At 41.0% G+C, this 20,898-nt stretch overlaps 1 protein-coding gene across 2 annotated transcripts in view; it reads right to left on the minus strand.

The window, feature by feature from the left end:
* Positions 1–20,898, minus strand: part of raver1 (ribonucleoprotein, PTB-binding 1) — a 39,814-nt gene that overhangs the window by 6,202 nt on the left and 12,714 nt on the right. The window contains exons 4-13 of one of the 2 annotated variants that reach the window (XM_039772929.1): positions 15,738–15,929; positions 15,307–15,445; positions 15,017–15,117; positions 13,593–13,679; positions 12,976–13,063; positions 6,763–7,031; positions 4,422–4,515; positions 4,165–4,316; positions 3,308–3,376; positions 2,792–2,929 (exon numbers count right to left, since the gene is read on the minus strand). In XM_039772929.1, coding sequence (XP_039628863.1) covers positions 2,792–2,929; positions 3,308–3,376; positions 4,165–4,316; positions 4,422–4,515; positions 6,763–7,031; positions 12,976–13,063; positions 13,593–13,679; positions 15,017–15,117; positions 15,307–15,445; positions 15,738–15,929 — 1,329 coding nt within the window. The remainder of the gene's footprint in view (positions 1–2,791; positions 2,930–3,307; positions 3,377–4,164; positions 4,317–4,421; positions 4,516–6,762; positions 7,032–12,975; positions 13,064–13,592; positions 13,680–15,016; positions 15,118–15,306; positions 15,446–15,737; positions 15,930–20,898) is intronic. The other variant, XM_039772930.1, reaches the window with a different exon arrangement.

A 20,898-nucleotide genomic window follows, 5' to 3' on the forward strand; every position in this document is an offset into this window, starting at 1 on the left:
TGACAATATTTTTTGGTCTTTATTTTGCCTTAAACAATTTCTCGAATTTGGAATTCGTTAGTTTTAGCATACCCCTTGGGGTCAGAGCGCAGGGTCAGCTATTGTACAGCGCCCCTGGAGCAATTGAAGGTTGAGGGCCTTGCTCAAAGGCCCAGCAGAGTAGGATCTCTCTTGGCAGTGATGGGGATTAGATCCGGCAACCTTCGGGATACCAGTGCAGATCCTTAACCTCATTGCCACCACTCCGCCTCCGAATTTAAGATGAAATGCAGCAAAATGTTTATTATACAGATAAAACTAATTTAATTTAAATCTATATTAATAAACATGTGAGGACAGAGTTTTGCAGCGCTAGCAAGGAGCTGGCACTCCGTTCACGGATTGTTCCTGCCTCGTGCTGTATTCTTGCTGGGGCTGGCGCTACACTGGAAGGATAGATGGATAGAATAATTAAACAAGTACTACGAAGATATTTCAATGTTCCTTAAATGTTTTGAAGAATCGGCATTCGCAGCTTACAGATGGCTTAATGTCTATTACAGAGCGGATTGTGTGGCGATTGGGTATTTGGAGAAAGAAAAAGGACAGGAATACGAGGTTAGTACGTTTGAAAGAGACAGTACTGCCGGAATAAATTACTTCATCGAAGGTCGCGCACTGCACAGTAAACGGCTTGCGTGAGGCATGAACAATCACTGCGCCACCGTGTTCCCATGTTTATCATGCTTTAACTGCCATCTCCATGAAAATGATAAAGATTAAATCTTAGTATTTTAATTATTCAGAGATTTGTAATATCACAAATGTAATGTATTCTGTGTCGTCTGAGGAAGAGAAAGCCCGTTTAAGAAGCACATAATGATTCACACACAGAGCACATAGAACATATACAAAACAAAGCATTTAATGTGCTACTTTAGTTACGAAGGGATTTGAGAAATTAGTAACAAACAAGATGAAGTTTATGATGTTCTACTATAATGACAAAATAAACTATGCAATCAAAGTGGAAATTTCGAGATTAAAGTTGACATTTCAAGCATCCCCACCCCCCCACTGTGTCCCTATTTTCTTTCATCTTTTCTCTGTACCCTAAAAAGCTTTCATATGATACTCATACGGTGCGCTACAACTCACCTTTTCAAGGAAACTTTGAATTCTGACAACTTTATTTCGCGCACTATGCGACTGTGTTGGGGAAACTCCATCTCATGTCACTCGATCAACTTCCTTTTGTTGCTTATACCACGGTTTAAACCAACAAATAGTATGTTTTTCCTTGCCTCCACTTGGTATTCGCTGAAATTCTTCTATTTTCCCCCCTGTGCTTTTGCTATTGTCTTTTCAAAGAACGCTGAGCTTAAGGGCTATTTATATTGATTTGCACATTCCAAAGAGACGTAATTCTGAACGGAGACGGGCGGGACAGCAGGCTTGTGTACGTTTCATTTCACGCTGACTGGAATTTACGGAGCAGAAGAACGTGGAAGTTGCCGAACGCACAAATCTATGCATCTGGATTTTTTTTATGCGTACGAACATTTCCGCTTTTATTCTTACGCCATGTTTTAGTGCAAATTCTATGCACAGCGTTATGCATGAGGCCCCTGGAGTTTCTAACGAAACCGTGTTCTTTGATCTGATGAAACAAAAATTGAACCTTTTGGCAATACCCACGTAACGTGGGTTTGATGTAAAGAGAAGGACGGCTATAATGAAAAGAACTTTGTCACAACTGTGAAATATGGTGGAAATTTTTCTGTGAAGTTGTGGGGCCGTTTTTCTTCCAAAGGCCCTGGAAACATTGGTAAGGTACACGGCATTATGGATTCTATGAAATATCAGGAGCTTTTAAAATCAAAACCTGGCTGCCTCTGCCAGGAAACCAAAACTAGGGCGTCATTGGATCTGCCAGCAGGATGATCCAAAACACATGTCCAAATCAACTTGCAATGGTTAACTAACCGCCAAATCAAAGTTCAGCCAATGTCATCTCAGTCCCTTGACCTGAACCCTATTGAAAACCTGTGGAGTGAAGCTGAAGAGGAGAGTACAAAGGAGTGCCAAGGACCCTGGATGATCTAGAAACATTATGTAAAGAAGAATGGTCTCGGATGCCATGCTCTGAATTCTCCAACCTTATAAAGGGCTACAAGAGAAGACTCCTTGCTGTTATATTGGCAAAGGAAGGTTGTACAAAGTATTAAATGCAGAGGTGCCAACAATTGTGGCACATGGGTTTTTGTTAATTCCTCAATGAGGGCTTTCTTTTTCCCCTCTTTGAATGAACTTGTTTCAATTAAAACTCTGAAGTTTCTCATTTGCTCAGTGCAAGATGAGTGTTCTTCAGCAAACTGATTTTTTCTAACCCTTCTTACTAATTTTAAAAGGAGTGCCAATAATAGTGGACGGCACTGTATATACAGTATATTAACACATTCAGTAAAGTATCAAACATCAAACTAATCTTTAAGCTGCTGTGCAAACTAGTACTAAGGAGTATAAATCTGATGAATTTAATCAATTATCATTGCCAAAGGGGGAGGGGGTCCTGCCATACCTGATCCTTGAATTTAAAAAAAAAAAGGAAGATGTGGGTCAACTTTGCTGAGCCCAGGAAGAATAAAAGAAACCAAAGAACAAAACAGTGTTCCTAACAAAACAAAGAAAAAACAGTTTTAAAAGCAACTGGAGCACAGAATTACCAAAAAAAAAAAAAAGGTGTCCTAACATTTAAAAATTTCAGAACTGCAAAAAAACATTTTGAGCACCTCAGAAAGCTCATACACACCTTGTTTAAATGTGACTGCTTGAAGCCTGCATTTATTCCACTTTGAAAATAAGAACTAGGTGAACCAGCATTGAATGGAGCAACAGACGAAGATGGACCAAAATTACTCCATTCACTGTAGCTTGCAGGATAAGGACCCTAAAATAAAACAGAGGAAGAGATAAAAATGCAAGTAAAACTAGGATAGCCTCATCCCCAACAAGTTTATATATAAAAAAAAAAACACACCCCACAGTTCTTTTAAAATGTCAAAACTGCAGCAAATGACAAGCGCTTACTTGGGTTCTAAGTAGTAATACCAAGCAAGGTGAGCTGGATTTAATATAAACACTTACACAACACAAGCAGTACAGCTGAAGTGATGTTCAGAAACAGCAGGACAAAACAAGAATTTAAGGTTGAATAATTAGAAAGAGCACGACAGGTTTTATTATGTTAAAACAAATACAGCATTTAACCATAAAACAGTCTCCACTTTATTAATGCATTCAAGTCAGTTATGGGTATGGATGTTACCTTTGATCGGTATGGGGGAAGACCTCGTACCACAGATTCAGGGGACTCTTGCAGTTGGTATGCATTATCCTAAAATTAGAAAGGACACAAGAGAACATATATCAGGTGTTTAAGAAAAGCAACATTAGCCAAAATCTAAAACTTGTAAGAGAAACCTCATTTCTTCTGCAGAACCCCCTTATTTTTAAAACAGATGAATGAGGAAAAACTGATTAAAATAAACTGTTAATTCACGTGTGTGGAGATTATGTAAACCTTCAAATACCAAGTAGCCAAATTAAAAAAAAAAAAAAGGTTAAAAATTGGCAATCCATACTTAAAGGACCATAAGATGGTATGCATTATTGGGATACACAAGGCTATAAATATGAACAGAAATTGCAATACACAATTTAGAAGCAGCATTGTGCAGTCAGAGATCCAAAATCCTGTAGAGTATTTTATTTGGGTACCCTGGTTTTCCATTCCATTAGGATAAATGGGAAATCTAATTTGTCCTGGTGTCAAGTTGGCATGGAGGCGTGATATAGGTAAAAATGTTCTTTTTCAACATTTCTGCCAGGAAAGACACCAGTTCCATGCAACCATGAACTTAAGCATGTTATAAACTATATAGAATAATGGCTTAAGTGATGTGTAACAGACAGACAGCATGGCAAGAGAACAAATTAACAAGAGGCTTCACCTGGTATAGGATGTGTTATAGGTCTACAATGAAAGTTGCAGTATGCACTATAATTCAGAAAATATTTAAAAAAATAATGTGAATTTTACTATATTAGTTCTCTTTAAGGTTTGTTACTATAATATTCTACAAAATGTACAGTTTATATTGGGGCATCCTAAATTTACAGTACCTGTCTATGGTCTCTGAAAACATAGTTGTCCTGGTACCTTCCAGTAGGAGGAATGGAAAAATCCATTTGTGAAATGGATGAGAGTCTAGGATTGGACATGTTTCCCAAAACTGAAGGTTTCTTTCGGCTAGAGTGCAATTTTGTGGGAGTACCTAAAAATAAAACAATGAAAGAATTTGAAAAAGATACAGCTACACTAGCCAGATTTATAGTTATAAAATAAGGGTTAAATATAAAAATACAGATATGCACATTACCGGACATGCCAGCACCAGGAAAAATGCTCTGAATATTCAAAAATGGGTTCTGTTGCATTTTCAAATCTTTTGGTGGCTCTCCTAGTATTGAGACCTAATGAGACAAAAGAAAGAAAATTTAAAAGTACCACACTCAAAATCAGCAAGTATGCATAGCCTTTATTTTATTTGAATGCTCTAAAAGTTCCTGCTTCAAAAAAGAAACCCTAGAGCTTCATTTAAGACTGTAAAGTTACAATCTACACCTTATTAAATGCATAGTTAATTTTTTTTTAAGCCAGTGCACTAGATTTTTACAATCAAACAAAGAATAATGACGTTTTACAAATTAACGGTCTTACCATGAAGTTATATTGTATGAATCCCATTGTTTTTAGTAAAACAAGCCAACCTCCATGAGTATATGAATATTAACTCAAATTAGTTTCTTTAAAAAGTAAATCAAAATAAAAATATCAAGGAAGAAAAATGATGAAACTGCACTCGCTTGGTTACACACACACTAAATCTTCCCTATATAGCCTAAACAATGCATTATTAACAACCGTCAAGCAATCCAACAGGTCAGTACCATGTAGTATAGAGTTGGGGACAGAGCAGACAACCATGCACACAGCAACCTAAGCCTACTGCTCTTTGTCCCATGTAAATGCAGCCAATATGTAAAAACATTCAGAGTATTCTTCATTTTGGGGGGTTGGGGGAGAAAAAAAAAAAAAAAGCTATAGGGAAAGACCGTTCTTTAAAACTGGCACTTGAATGTTTGTATACTGTATACTAATTTGAATCTCCACTTTTAATATTCTATTGACAATGTGGCCAGAGCCGAGAGCCCTGCACTCTTTTCTAAGTACCAACGTTATGGTTTTAAAATGCCTTTTAGTAACACACGAGTCAGTTGACTTTAGCACTGCTCCAACACAATTCTTAAGTATCAAAATCACTTTTGGATCTCAGTACCAAGACAGTTCTGAATCAAACAATTAAAATCCTCCCACTGGCCCTCATCTGATGCTTTCTTCTCGATAGTACATCTACTTCAATCACATAGAAGCATTACTTTTCCACTGTGAAATCCTAATGAATTGAAGCCTGTGGTTTCAGAAGTCTACAGAATGGACATTTTATTACATAAACTACCAAATGTTGAATGAAAGAGAGGGACTGAGATGAAAGCTGACATCTACTTCCAGTACTGCGCCAGATCTAAACACTAGTGTGGAGTGTTGCAGTGGAGCAGTCTATTAGCCAGCAAAAGCGACGTGAAGTTGTATGTTGTTACAGTTCTGCCTTTGTCCAGAAACTGCTCCATAGGCTTTCTGACCACTGTCTCAGAATGTCTTTTCCCCCATGGGACGCCTGGCATCTTTTCCAAATTACGGATCGGCATTGCACATGTGCTTTGTCTTCCTATCTGCCATAATCCAAAACCTCATGCTAAATTTTTCACCTTTTGTGAAAGTGTTCATTTTATATCTGGACTTCAGTCTTCACACATTATACACTTCACGTCAGCATTTTTGTTCATTACTATAACAAATGTTTGTTATGTGATCAGCATTTCTTGCCTTCCATTTTTTTATCCAAATTATTGCAGACACAGAACACACTTGAAATGTATTCCAAACAACTATATATTTACCTATACAATTCCAAGCACCTCACACCCGGATAAACAGACTTGAGCTGGGAGAAATTTGTGACCAGCTGCAGCTTCGTTGGTGGGACATGGGATAACAGGCTGCTCGACACATTTGCAAAACAAAGATGCTAATGAAGAGGTGCAAAGGAATTTAAGTTGACCCGGCATTACTTTTTTGTAGGCTTAAGGGATTCTAGTGTTAAAGGTAAATCACGTACCATCACAAAACATTCATATCCGCACGTGCAAAAGGGAATGGGAAATGTGACAGTAATACACAGAGTGATGTTATTCAATATGATTGATAAAATGAAGCAAAACAACTTGTTGGTGGCTGCTAACTTCTACCGACAACTCAGAGTACCGATTACACAAAACTTCCCTTATTTGCAAAGTACATTCATTTAGGTTGCTTTAAAAACTGATAAGTTGAGGTGAGATTCAAGATGTTTGGTTGAAGAATGACACTAGTTACCAGCTTGACAAGAAAACAGAGGGATGAACTGGTACAAAGCTAACCTAAAGCAATGTCACAATCTTCACACTTTAGAATAGAAACAAATGTAAAAAGGTAAAAACTAGAATTTTCTCAGCATATTCATTTCAAAAGCAGTTTTGTAAAATGTTTATTTCTATAAACAATTTAAAATGACAGTGAAAATGCATGCTAAGCTTTCATATTTATCATCTATTACATACCCCAGGCAAAGAGGGTCCATTTTCTCCAGTCATCCCTTGATTTTGCTGCAGGTTGGCAAGTACAGTATTAATAACTGGGTTGGCTATGCCTGGCAGGGTCGATGAGCTCTGTGGTGGAAGGTGTAATCCTATGGCTGTAGGAGATTCTCTTTCAGCAGAGACTCCACCAAGAAGATGAGGCAAAGGTACATTCCCTCCAGGGAGATGGGACGGTTTAACTGATGCAGAAGGTACATCAGAATGCAAACCAACACCAGGCAAAACACCACCTGAAAGTGAAAATGAAAAATTGTTACTCTGGTCATGACACCAACTTATCAAAATACAGTGGTACCTTGGTATACGTCTGCTTTGGAATAAGTCCAACTTCATATACGTCCTGTTTAGAGGCAAAATATTTTACTTGGTATACGACCTTTGTTTGGAATACGACTCGTGTGCTAGAACACCACATGTGGTATACCAGGCGCGCTCCTTCAAAAAACGTTTTAACCTGTACAGTAATCCCTCACTATATCGCGCTTCGACTTTCGCAGCTTCACTCTATCGTGGATTTTATAGGAAAGCAGAACTATATCTATATATATATATATATATATATATATATATATATATATATATATATATATATGTAAAGGACCGAGAGAGACAGTAGCAAGGGTTGGGGTTTTCCGCCCCGTATATTGTACAGACACAAAAAACAGGTCAAAATCATAAACTAAACAGTTCATATGCGCGACGCCGACTCCTGGCGTCGCGCCATTTTATTGGGGAGGAGCCGAAGTGGAGGAATGTCGGGAAGGACCGCAAGGGAGGATGGGAAGGATGACGTCAGGGCAAGATGGCGGAGGAAGGGCGGAAGTATCGACTGCGGTCAATCCATGCCTATGGTGCAGGACGGTCTTTTTCCTATGAGGAAGCAGAGGGAGAAAGTTAATACCCCACCATTCCCTGGCGGCGAGTGGTTTCCCAGGTGCTGTCGAATCAATCCGCGCCTCCTACTGGCGTGCGTGACACGATCCCCCTTAGCCCAGGACCGCCAGGTCGGGCGGACCTAACCGAGAGGTCGTGAATACGAGAGAGGGCATCGGCATTGGCCTGAAGGGTGCCCCCCGATAAGTGACAGTGAACTTATACGGCTGTAAGTCCAGGAACCACCTGGTGACCCGCGGATTCGACTCTTTGTGCAGGGACATCCACTGAAGTGCAGCGTGATCAGTCACCAGAGCGAACTCGCGACCCAGCAGGTAGTACGGAGGTGGGTCACTGCCCACTTAATGGCCAAGGCCTCCCTCTCCACTGCCGCGCACCGGGTCTCCCGGTCCATCAGTTTCACGCTAAGGTACATCACAGGGTGCTCGACACCATCGACGCTTTGGCTCAGCACGGCACCCAGGCCTGTGTCCGGCGCCGGTCTGGAGAATAAACGGGAGCCCAAAATCGGGCGTCCGTAACACAGGTGCCGACGTTAGGGCCTTCTTTAGGTCACTGAACGCTGTTCTGCTTTGTCGGTCCACACCACGATAGGGGCGCCCTTTTGTCAGGTCAGTCAAGGGTGCTGCTCTTCGAGAAACGGGAACAAACCGGCGGTAGTAACCCGCAAGCCCCAAGAAAGCCTGCACCTGTTTCTTGGTACTGGACGGGCCATTCTAAGATGTCTTTCACTTTGGAGCTCTGTGGCCGCACCTGTCCTTGTCCCACGAGGTAGCCTAAATATTTGGCCTCCTTTAATCCAAAAAAACACTTCCGGGGGTTTATGCGGAGGCCGGCTTTAGCCAGTGTTCGGAGGACAGCTGCGACCTGCAGTAGATGCTCCTCCCAGGTGCCGGAATAGATGACAACGCCATCCAGGTAGGCGGCGCTATAGGACTGGTGGGCTCAGCACTCTATCTACCAGACGTTGGAAGGTCGCCGGGCCCCGTGCAGCCCAAATGGGAGGACCTTGTACTGCCAGTGCCCGCTAGGGGTGCTAAAGGCCGCTTTCTCCTTTGCGGATGCCGTTAAAGGAATTTGCCAATACCCTTTTGTCATGTCAAGGGTAGTCAGATATCGAGCCGCACTCCAGCCGCCAAGGAGGTCGCCAATGCGGGCATGGGGTAGGCATCGAACTTGGAGATCTGATTCAGACGCCTAAAGTCATTACAGAACCTCCAGGAGCCGCCTGGCTTGGAGACGAGGACAATAGGGCTGGACCAGGGACTATGGCTCTCTTCAATTATGTCCATGTCCAACATACGCTTTCACCTCCAGTTCGACCTCTGCGCGCTTTGCCTCCGGAGTCGGTAGGGCCTCTCCCGGACGATTACCCCGGCCCGTGACTATATCGCGGCTCAATCAGCGCGTCCGCCGGGTGACTCGCCACTACCTCGGGATGGCTCGGAGTGTTTGGGCTAACTCCTGCCGCTGCTTGGGGGTCAGCTCTTCGCCGAGGTTAAGGGCAGTTGTGCTTGCGAAAAGGGAGAGTGACCTACGGGAGCTGGGAAGCTCCTCTCTCTCTCTCCAGGGCTTTAACAGGTTGACATGATAGATCCTCTCACTCGGTCGACGGTTGGGCTGTTTTACCAAATAGTCGACGAGTCCTTTTCTCTCCTTAACCTCGTAAGGCCCTTGCCAGTGAGCGAGCAGCTTCGAGTGGGAGGTGGGACGAGCACCATAACTCGTCCCCGGCGGAACTCCCTGAGGACGGAGTTGCGGTTGTAACACCGGCCTGCGCTGCTTGCGCACGAGTCACGTGCTCTTTTAGGAGGGGCCTGATCTTTGTGAGTCGGTCGCGCAGTTGCGCTACGTACTCCAAAATATTAGAGGAGGGAAGAGCCTCGCCTCCCAGCCTTCTTTTAGGATGTCGAGGATTCCCCGGGGTTGTCGCCCGTATAGTAATTCAAAAGGGAGAAGCCCGTAGAGGCCTGGGGTACCTCCCGGTAGGCAAAAAGCACGAGCGGGAGGAGCTGGTCCCAGTTCCTGCCGTCCGCGCTGACTACCTTGCGGAGCATCTGCTTAAGCGCCTGATTAAATCGTTCACCAACCCGCCAGTTTGCGGGTGATAGACTGACGCTTTCAGGTGCTTTATCTGCAGTAATTTGGCCACCTCCTTGAACGTATCCGAAGTGAAGGGCGTACCCTGGTCCGTGAGGACCTCCTTGGGTATGCCCACGCGTGAAAACAAGTTAACCAGTTCCCGTGCGATGCTTTTAGTATTAGCGGAGCGCAGGGGAACCGCCTCTGGGTACCGGGTGGCATAGTCCACCATGACTAGGATATACTTGTGGCCACGGGTTGAGGGCTCCAGGGTCCCACCAAATCGACCCCTATCCTTTCAAAGGGATGTCCACGAGGGAATAGGGACTAGAGGAGCACGGTCCCTCCTAGGAATCTGGCGGGTCTGGCACTCCGGACAGGATTGACAGAACCGCCGGACCTCCTCCCATCGGTACCATAGGAGGAGGCGGCTGCCTGGGCGGGTCTGGTCTCGCCCGTTGGGCTTCCACTAACCTGGCCTTCGTGGCCTCCAGCTCCCGGTTGGTAGCGGCTTGCGCTTGCTGCAGGGCCTGGAGCTGGGCGTTCATTCCCTGCAGCACGGTGTTCAGGTCCTGTCCCTCCGTCATTCCGGGATCTCTGTATCCTGCCGACTACGCCAGTTGTAAAGGACCGAGAGAGACAGTAGCAAGGGTTGGGGTTTTTCCGGCCCCGTATATTGTACAGACACAAAAAAACAGGTCAAAATCATAAACTAAACAGTTCATATGCGCGCCGACTCCTGGCGTCGCGCCATTTTATTGGGGAGGAGCGGAAGTGGAGGAATGTCGGGAAGGACCGCAAGGGAGGATGGGAAGGATGACGTCAGGGCAAGATGGCGGAGGAAGGGCGGAAGTATCGCACTGCGGTCAACCATGCCTATGGTGCAGGACGGTCTTTTTTCCTATGAGGAAGCAGAGGGAGAAAGTTAATACCCCACCATTCCCTGGCGGCGAGTGTTTTCCCAGGTGCTGTCGAATCAATCCAGCGTCCTCCTACTCGCGCGTGCGTGACAATATATATATATATATATATATATATATATATCGAACATGGATTTTTCGCTGCTTCGTGGGTTCTGTGGACAATGTGTCTTTTTACTTCCTGTACATGCTTCCTCAGCTGGTTTGCCCAGTTGATTTCATACAAGGGACGCTATTGGCGGATGACTGAGAAGCTAACCAATCAGAGCACGCAGTTAAGTTCCTGCATGCTGAATGCAGTGTTAACCAGGAAGTCTCGTCTCGCTCATTCAGCATCAACGTGTTTCGCTGTGTAAAGAATTAACTTTTGTATTTCTTTGTGCATAGTCAAGCCCTTCATTATGGCTCCAAAACGATCTGCTACTGCTTCAGGGTGCCGTGCCCAAGTGCAAACGAAGATGTTAATGATTGCCGAAAAGGTAAACGTTTTGGATTTGTTGAAAGCTACGATTCTTTTTATTTAAAAAGTAGGAAAGGAATATAAGATCTACGGCTGCAGTGTCCTTTTAACTAGGGTGCAAAACGAGTTGTAAGTGGATGTAATAAGGCGGTAGTCTGGATGGAATCTGCTTTAGGGATTTGAATTGAAGACTGCCAGAAGAAGAACGACGGCAGTGCTACACAATCGCCTGAAGTGGCTCCTTTGGAAGAGCTGTAATGCTCTCCTTTGTTGTGCAGTAAAATTAAACTCATTGTTATCGGACAAGTCATTTTCATTTATTTCATCTAATTGCTTTTGTATTTATGTATTTTAGTATTAAGCAGTGTTTAAATTTTATACAACCCCATCAATGTATAATATGCCAATAACAATAGGATTTTTTTTTTCATGGGAAGGAATTAATCATTTTCACACTATTTCTTCTGGGAAAAATTTGTTTGGTATAAGTCCTGTTTGGTATAAGTCCAAGGATCTGGAACGGATTAAGGACGTATACCAAGGTACCACTGTATGTCTTATAAGACTAGCCTAACACAGGAAAAATGATGCATAATCAGCAAGTCCTGTATATCATCATTTCTACAATTATCTGTACAACTAAAATAGAAAAAGCAAATAAGGTGTAGTGCATCCACGCTCTTTGACTGCCCACACCACTAAAACTACACTGTAAAACACCAAATCGGTCATCAGCTTTGCTTTTTTGCGATTTACAGGCAGCAGGTCCTGTAACCACTTCTATTTGTCTCTTTGGGCACTTACATAATCCCATTTTTGTGATGGACTATTTTAAAGTGTCACATCCATTTAGATGCTGCTTTGTTTTCTGTGCAACTGTGCACGAGTAATGCACACTTCAAAGCTTTGCAGAAATTCCATGAGCTAAGATGTAAATATTAATAGAATACTGATACATATTGACATCCAACATTTAAGATGGGTTTGGTAATATTTAAATATTCAGATTTCCAACTAAATACACTTTGGTAATATGCTCTATTTTGTTCTCTGTTTATATAAATTAGATTGTCTAATCCACCATTCTGTATATAGAGTTGTGTTTTTTTTTTTTTTAATCACTACTATAATGCACACCACACACACCCCCCAACAGATAGGTAACTGCATTTCTTTAATTTCGGTAAATGATCATCGTCAAATATCTTGCACTCAGCTGTTTATTAACGTGACCAGTACTCCAAAGAGAACCCCACTCACTCTCATCCGTGCTCTTTAGTTTATATCTAGCCTGAAGCTTGACAGTGGCTCACCTTCCACTTTTCAAATGTATATTTATATAAAACACACTGGGGATTCCAGTCTTTGTTGTACCCACCAAACACCGCTCTTCCACATCAACATTTCTGTAGCACAGCAGTTATGGCGCTTGTGCACTGAGTGAAATAAACCGCTGAGAAACTGTGTATAAACCTTTATTTGCTTTGGTACTTTTTTTGTACCAGCACTGAGGTTTAAAAGATTGTATCCATACCGAATTCAATATTGTACTGACCCAGAACTAGTACAATAAAAACCACACTGTTTCATTTGAAATCTAACTCTCATGGAGAATCTTACGGAGATTCAACAAGTTGTAGTTTTTAACAATTGCTATAGTCTTGCTATAAGCACTCCAAAAGCTTGCATATTAAAAACAGAAAATCTCTCTCTCACACACACTAAATATTGGTTAAGGTTGTGTGTGTGTGTGTGTATGTGTAAGTTTACAAGAAACGTAAGGTACAATTTAAATAATTTGTCCATGACACCACATACCTGCAATTAAATCATTCATTATACCTCCACCCTGAACTGTATTCATTGGGGGTAAAGCTGTGAGTGGGGATTCCCCCAAAATCCCTGTCTGGAATGGACAGTAAAAAGAAAAAAAAAAATTAGTGTCCTAGTTACACTTACATTATGCTGTACATTTCATATATTGGGGGAAGGAAAACAAAGAATCAACAATTGTTAAACTGTATTATAAAGAATCAAGTGATCTTCTACAAGTGATTGCATACTATGTAGTTAACCATTAACATGCCACTTGATTGTTCAGGAACTCAAACCATTATATTCAACCCAAACACTTGTGTCTGCTTCTTTATCAAAACTGACTGCACAACAGGTTATTTAACCTAAAAGCAGATTTTTTTTTTTTTAAGCATGGTAGGAAAAGTTTCTCTTCGGTGTTTCCCAACATACGATTGGATGGTCAGGAAACGTACATTGGTATGCTTCTTGTACTTGGAAAAGGTCAGGCAGTCTAGACTTTTTTTTAAAAAGGGTCAACAGAGTAAATTTTAACATGTCTGCAAAACCTGAACAAATCCCTTTCAGAAATTTCAGGCACTTTAAAAGCACACCAGATCATGCCTCAAGCATGCACTCACACTGAGGAAGGCCTGGTTTTCCTTATTCTGGAGTAGTTGAGTCCAAACAAGATTCTGCAGAAGCAGAGGATTTCCAAGTAATACATTCTGTCACAGGATGATGCATGGGGAGGAAGAAACAATGAGAAGACAGGAAAGCAGAAATAGAATGAATTCAAAATGCAAAGAAAACATTGTAAGAAAAGAAAAAAAATGGTTTAAGGCAGGATGGACAGAACAAGGTAAGGCAAAAAAAAAAAAATAAATCTCTGAAATAACTATCAACTATTTCAAGACGTGTTTCTGGAACTATAGCATCCCAAAAGTTATCCCAAAACTGAAACAAATTAGCTAGATTCCAGCATATGCATACCACCACCCATTTTACCCTGTAAGGTAGCTAAAGCCTCATTTCTGACATGCTACATTGCTTTATTAAAATCAATGCTAGGCATCAAAATCATAAAATACATAACCAATGATATTCAAGACAGTTGACAACAGAAGATAGGGCAAACTCCAGTCAATGACATTCATGAGAAAATAAACCACTATGTGTTTACAACTCTGCAATAAAAAAGGAAGACATGTACTCCCCTACAGCAATAATAAATAAAAAAAAAAAAAAAATTGTGAAAGCATGGTTAAAAACAATAAACCTGCTGCTAATTTCTGAGTAAGTGGATTATCAGACAACTGGATACAATCTCAACATTATTACATACACATCATAAACTGCAATAGCTTGCTATATTCCACAATTTCAATCAGAGGAGAACAAATCTATTACATACCACGTAAAACAGCAAAAGCAGGGGTGTCCCTTTCCGATCTACCATGCGATCGACGCATTGGAGTGCAGATAGATTGCATTGCATTCAAAAAAACGTTTTTTTAAAATGGTAGTCGTATAATCGTATATCCTCCCTATAGTATTTGCCACTTGATTGACACACAGGGCGGCCAGACAGATCTTTCTTCTCTAATACACTGGTCATCCTGCACACACGATCAAACACGCGAGCTACTGCAAAACTCAGGCTAAGTGATCTAGTTAACCTTCCAATTTATATCAACTAAAGGGATTAAAAAAAAAAAAAAAGTTTATGGGCTGAATGTGGAATTAGAATGTTCTCTCACAATGTCACAATCAAAGTGCATTTGTCTGATCTGTCAATCTATCATTGCTATTCCAAAAAAAGGAAAATGTGGTAAGGCACTTTCGAACTGCTCATAAAAACTACGAAACTGACTTCCTTTCAAAAAGCGATCTGAGAAAGAGAAAGGAGAGGGAACTAAAAATCACAGTTAAATTGGACAGCCATCATTTTTCACTCAGCTGAATTTAAAAGCAAAGGCAAACACACCGAAGCATCGTTCCAGGTGAGGCGAGATTCCAAAAAATAAATTGTCACCAACAAACATAAAAATGCTTGGATGTATACCTGTTGAGGTGGGGTTTGATTCTGGAGCAGCATTTGTAGTAGTGCTGTTGAAATAGCAGGATTACCCAAGAAGGGCAATGAAGGGGGTGTTCCAAGAATACCTAAGGGATAAACACACAGTTAAATACTACAAAAAGTCATATTCTATGCATTTGTAATTATACTGATACCTCTGCACATCTACAGTATGCTCCACTGAACAAAATACAGAAAGCAAAACATTTGAGCTGCACAAAATTAGGAGAGATGGGGGAAAAAAAAACAACAACAAACAAACAAAAGAACACTACCATGCTTCCTTCCAGAGGGGGCTTGGGGTCCGTGCAATAGGGGGTTCAACAGCAACTTCAGAGTGGCAGGATTGTTCAGACTCGTGAGAATTTGAAGTGCATTTGGCTCAGGAAGTAACCCTTTCCCTCGATTTAATGCCTTCAAACACAAAACACACACTTTTTTTTTAAATGAAAAACTTCTACTAGGACTAAGAAGGTTTAAGAAATATGAGATGAAGGAAATGAACATTGCCTATGACCTGGAACCAGGTAAGCATGTAAGAAAATAGAAATAAAACCTAAGATCCAATTTTTCCTAAGGGTTTATATCAAATTATTCAAAGACTAAAACATGTTTGAGGTCTAAAAGATAAGCATTCACATTTTGGAAGTGACAGTTACAAACACTTGAAAGTGAAGGCAAGCTCATGAACAAATGAAAAACATACCATTGCCTGGGCTGCAATCAAGGCTGCCAGCATGCTTCGACCCGGGGGTCCTGGAGCACAGAAGGACACACGTAAATAGCCTGTGCCAAAAGCCAGCCCATCACAATGACGCTGGACCGATTCTGCTATTTCTGACGTCTCAAACTCCAGCACTGCAAATCTCTTGAAATGTCCGTCTTGACCTTGAGCCAACTTAGATTAAAAAAAAAAAAAAAAAAAAAGAGTGAGACGATCCCAAATGAGAAATGACAAACGCATCTATTAAAATTAATCTTAAGAAAATGTGACTGTATAATACCTAAAACATTTATAGTCACCCATCTGTGTCTGCAGTGGACAAAGTTCCAGGAACCCCCATGGATACCAAAAATATGCAGATGCTCAAGTCCCTTATGTAAAATTGTGACTTGGAATCAGAAGATTACTTAGGACCGGAAATATCAACTCCCAAAAATTCCATTTCAGTCAAAATACTCCCCTTGAGATACAATACACTTGGGACAGTGCTTCTTCCATTACTACAAACACTTCTTGTACTCACGTTCTGTTACTATGTCTATTTTTCAGTATTTCTATCACAGTAGCAAACTGCCTTCTTCGGTCTCAGTTTTTTTTTTTTTTTTTAAAAAGGGGATGGGGATAGTGGGAAGATATAGGCAATGGTGGTAGGGGAGTTCAAGACAATAACCATATAGATTTGAGTCAAAAACTGACACCTTGATGTGTGCAGGTGAGCCATTATGGTGCAGCAGTGTGTGCCAGAGAGCTGCCACAGTAAATACTGCTCAGGACACCAATACATTTGTACATATTAATGTTGGCTTCACAAACTGCATTAATGGGCAAAATGTCAATCATTGTGAGAGTGCTATGTTAAAATATTCAGTGAAAGTAAAATATGGGTGGATTTTGGTACACCCAAACAAAAACACCATATCACACCCCCCAATATACTCCACAAAAACACCCAAACTGGCAAAAAGCAACACTTAATGCCAGCTTGCATTTCATCCTAAGCTGCTTTTTATAGTCTAAAATACACAGTACTCAAAAATACATGGCATTTTATAACATCTCAGGGTGGAACATGACATCACAGGAGACTAACTTAGTGTTGAGCATCACAAAAGGAAAAAAAAAAAAAAAATCAGTTTTACACATTTAAAGTAACAAAAGAGTCTCTATAGCCAGCTATTTACAAAGGTTCTAGAATGGAATTCAATTTGTTCCAAAAACAAAAACATTCAATTGCTAACAATATAAGGGTGCAAGTCATTCAAAAGGCCAATTCATGCAGGTCACGTGGTGGCCTCGTATAAACTAAGTACAAAAGGGAAAAAAGGAATATAGTTACAATTGTAATATGCACATGACCAAATATTCTATTCTGACAAAGCAAGTCATTCTTAACAGACTACAGTGTATTACTGGGGGAGCTAAGCACAGAATAATTTAACACTACCTAGCCAGCCCAGTTTTTACCTAAAAATGTAGCAATGAAGCCACAGAAATGTTTCAACAGAAATTCCATTGAGGCGTTACACACAAAAATGTTTAAAGAGATTAAACAAGCTCATCATGAAAATCAAACCACGGTTCTTATACTGAGTATGGTCTTAATACCAGACCACACAAATTTACCTGAGATCAAAACATGCTAACTTAATCAGCACATTCTAAAACACACATAACATGGGACCTTGCTACTCTAAACTACAGTAACTGTACCACAACAAAGACAATAAAATGATAAAATCAAAAATTCAACAGATGTATATTCTAAATGATCATTTTTGGTACTCACCCCACAATCCAACCTCAAATTTTCAGCACTGTCATTATGGAGTCTTATCTCCAAACAAGTTTAAAGTTTGTTAATTTAGAACCGATCAGGGTGCCTCTGCACACCATTCACTACAAGAAGAGAGTATACACCATAAATAATGGGAAAAGCCAACAATGGAAAGTGTTGTTGACTAAAGTCACCTAGGATGCATTATTAAGTTTCATCTAATAAATGGCAGCAAAGACAGAGATAAAGCTGAATCATCATACACTGCCCTTGAAGCACAAATATAAAATGCTGGTAGCTGGAAACCAAAAAAAAAAAAAAAAAAATCCACCCTGCCCCCCCCAGAAGATACTGTGCTGCAAAAAACAATCTTCTATACAATAGCATGATTTGTGTCGATTGTATTTGGTTGTGTAGAACAATATTACACATATTTAATATAACTGAAGCTTTAAAAAAAAAAAAAAATGAAAGCCAAGGGGGTCTTTGGATATTCTTCACAAAAAGTAACCAATGACTAAGAAAAAAAAAATCAATTTAGCTAAAACTGTCAAAATGGTTAATGCCCAGTGACTGACCCTAGATAAGCAGGTTAGGGAGATGGGTGATCATCAGCATCATCATTATGATGCTATAGCAGAGGAATAGATTAAACTTCCTAGCTTTTGAGCCATGCTTAAACAAAGTCCATTTTTCAGCACTTTGCTTTCACTTGTTCCGATCAAGGACATCTTCAGGGTGGTGTGGATTTCTTTGTGTGCTCATGTGAATGCTTACCCTGTGTGCCTGTCTTTGCTACCGATTGGTTGCCCCTCTAGATCATGTGGTCATGCCACTACAGGTGCTCAACTCCAAATGAATGAATGGATAGAAGATATGGAAGGCTGCAACTAATTATTGGGAAGCAAGGAGGTGCAGTGGTGTCACCGTTTTCTCACAACGAAGGAGACCGAGCTTTGTATTTGCATGTTTTCCTCGGAGGTCAGATTTATAAAACTTGTATGCACAAAGAGAGGCTCTTAAAGTGTACATGTACAGTGCATCCCGAAAGTATTCACAGCGCATCACTTTTTCCAAATTATGTTACAGCCTTATTCCAAAATGGATTCAATTCATTTTTTGTCAGAATTCTACACACAACACCCCATAATGACAACGTGAAAAAAGTTTACTTGAGGTTTTGCAAATTTATTAAAAATAAAAAAAAAAAGTAAAAGAATTGAGAAAGCACATGTACATAAGTATTCACAGCCTTTGCCATGAAGCTCAAAATTGAGCTCAGGTGCATCCTGTTTCACCTGATCATCCTTGAGATGTTTCTGCAGCTTCATTGGAGTCCACCTGTGGTAAACTCAGTTGATTGGACATAATTTGGACAGGCACACACCTGTCTATAGAAGGTCCCACAGTTGACAGTTCATGTCGGAGCGCAAACCAAGCATTAAGTCAAAGGAATCGTCTGCAGACCTCTGAGACAGGATTGTCTCGAGGGAAAAATCTGGGGAAGATTACAGAAAAAATTTCTGCTGCTTTGAAGGTCCCAATGAGCACAGTGACCTCCATCATTCGTAAGTGGAAGAAGTTCGAAACCACTAGGACTCTTCTTAGAGCTGGCCGGCCATCTAAACTGAGCGATCGGGGGAGAAGGGCCTTAGTCAGAGCTCCAGAGGTCCTCTGTGGAGAGAGGAGAACCTTCCAGAAGGACAACCATTTCTGCAGCAATCCACCAATCAGACCTGTATCGTAAAGTGGCCAGACGGAAGCCACTCCTTAGTAAAAGGCACATGGCAGCCCCGCCTGGAGTTTGCCAAAAGGCACCTGAAGGACTCTCAAACCACGAGAAACAATTCTCTGGTCTGAGGAGACAAAGATTGAAATCTTTGATGTGAATGCCAGGCGTCACGTTTGGAGGAAACCAGGCACCACTCATCACCAGGTCAATACCATCCCTACAGTGAAGCATGGTGTTGGAAGCATCATGCTGTGGGGATGTTTTTCAGCGGCAGAAACTGGGAGACTGTCAGGATAAAGGGAAAGATGACAGCAGCAATGTACAAACACATCCTGGATGAAAACCCGCTCCAGAGCGCTCTTGACCTCAGACTGGGGAGATGGTTCATCTTTCAGCAGGACAACGACCCTAAACACACAGCCAAGATATCAAAGGAGTGGCTTCAGGACAACTCTGTGAATGTCCTTGAGCGGCCCAGCCAGGGCACAGACTTGAATCTGATTGAACATTTTTGGAGAGATCTTAAAATGGCTGTGCACCGACGCTTCCCATCCAACCTGATGGAGCTTGAGAGGTGCTACAAAGAGGAATGGGCGAAACTGGCCAAGGATAGGTGTGCCAAGCTTGTGGCATCATATTCAAAAAGACTTGAGGCTGTAATTGCTGCCAAAGGTGCATCGACAAAGTATTGAGCAAAGGCTGTGAATACTTATGTACGTGTGATTTCTCAGTTTTTTTATTTTTAATAAATTTGAAAAAACCTCAAATAAACTTTTTCGCATTGTCATTATGGGGTGTTGTGTGCAGAATTCTGAGGAAAAAAATGAATTTAATCCATTTTGGAATAAGGCTGTAACATGCACTGTATGTAGTTTTCCCACACAAACTTCAGGATTTATAAAAGAAACCTCGACAGGAGAACTTGCGTATGTTAATGGCAACTCTGACCGCAAGCTCTTAATACATGGCTGACCAAACTTTTAGATTACCAATGTTTAACATTTTTCCATATTTATCATTTTGGTGTAGTCGGCGATTAAACGTTTCTACCGAAGGAATATCTGGGGCAAGAAATTTGTTATACTTCAACTTTTTTCAAACTTGGTACATTAAGTTCCTTCATGTACTGTAAAAACACCAACATTTCTCATTGTGCTGTATGTTAGTTGCAAAAAAAAAAAAAACTTTTTCAATCAACTATACGTTTTGGAATATTAGTGGTTGCTTAAACAATTGCTAAATGGGGGCTTCTAATGTACTAAATGTATAGAGCACCCAAAAAAAAAAAAAGGGGGGGGGCACGGTGTGGGGGTGAATTCAAAGAAATTCCATGGTAATGCCAGACTCCGCACGAGAGCAACATTCAAAAGGAAAGGTGCTGAAACAGAACTATACAACATATCATGCTGTTTGCAGAGTAGCCGAGCAGAATCAGGGGGCTGCTTTTCTGTTTTATATTCACATCTATGATGGAGGTTTTATCAAATACATTAAAATTGCATTTTTACAAATTTAATTCACTTGATCGTAATTATTCTTTAACAATTACAACAGTGCAAGGAGAGGCCAAACTATTCCAACTACCATAACTGCCTTAGCGTGGTTAGAAGCTCTCATTTAATTCTTCCATTTACGAT

This window comes from Polypterus senegalus, chromosome 12 (genome assembly GCF_016835505.1).
Source record: "Polypterus senegalus isolate Bchr_013 chromosome 12, ASM1683550v1, whole genome shotgun sequence".
Taxonomy (NCBI): Eukaryota; Metazoa; Chordata; class Cladistia; order Polypteriformes; family Polypteridae; genus Polypterus; species Polypterus senegalus.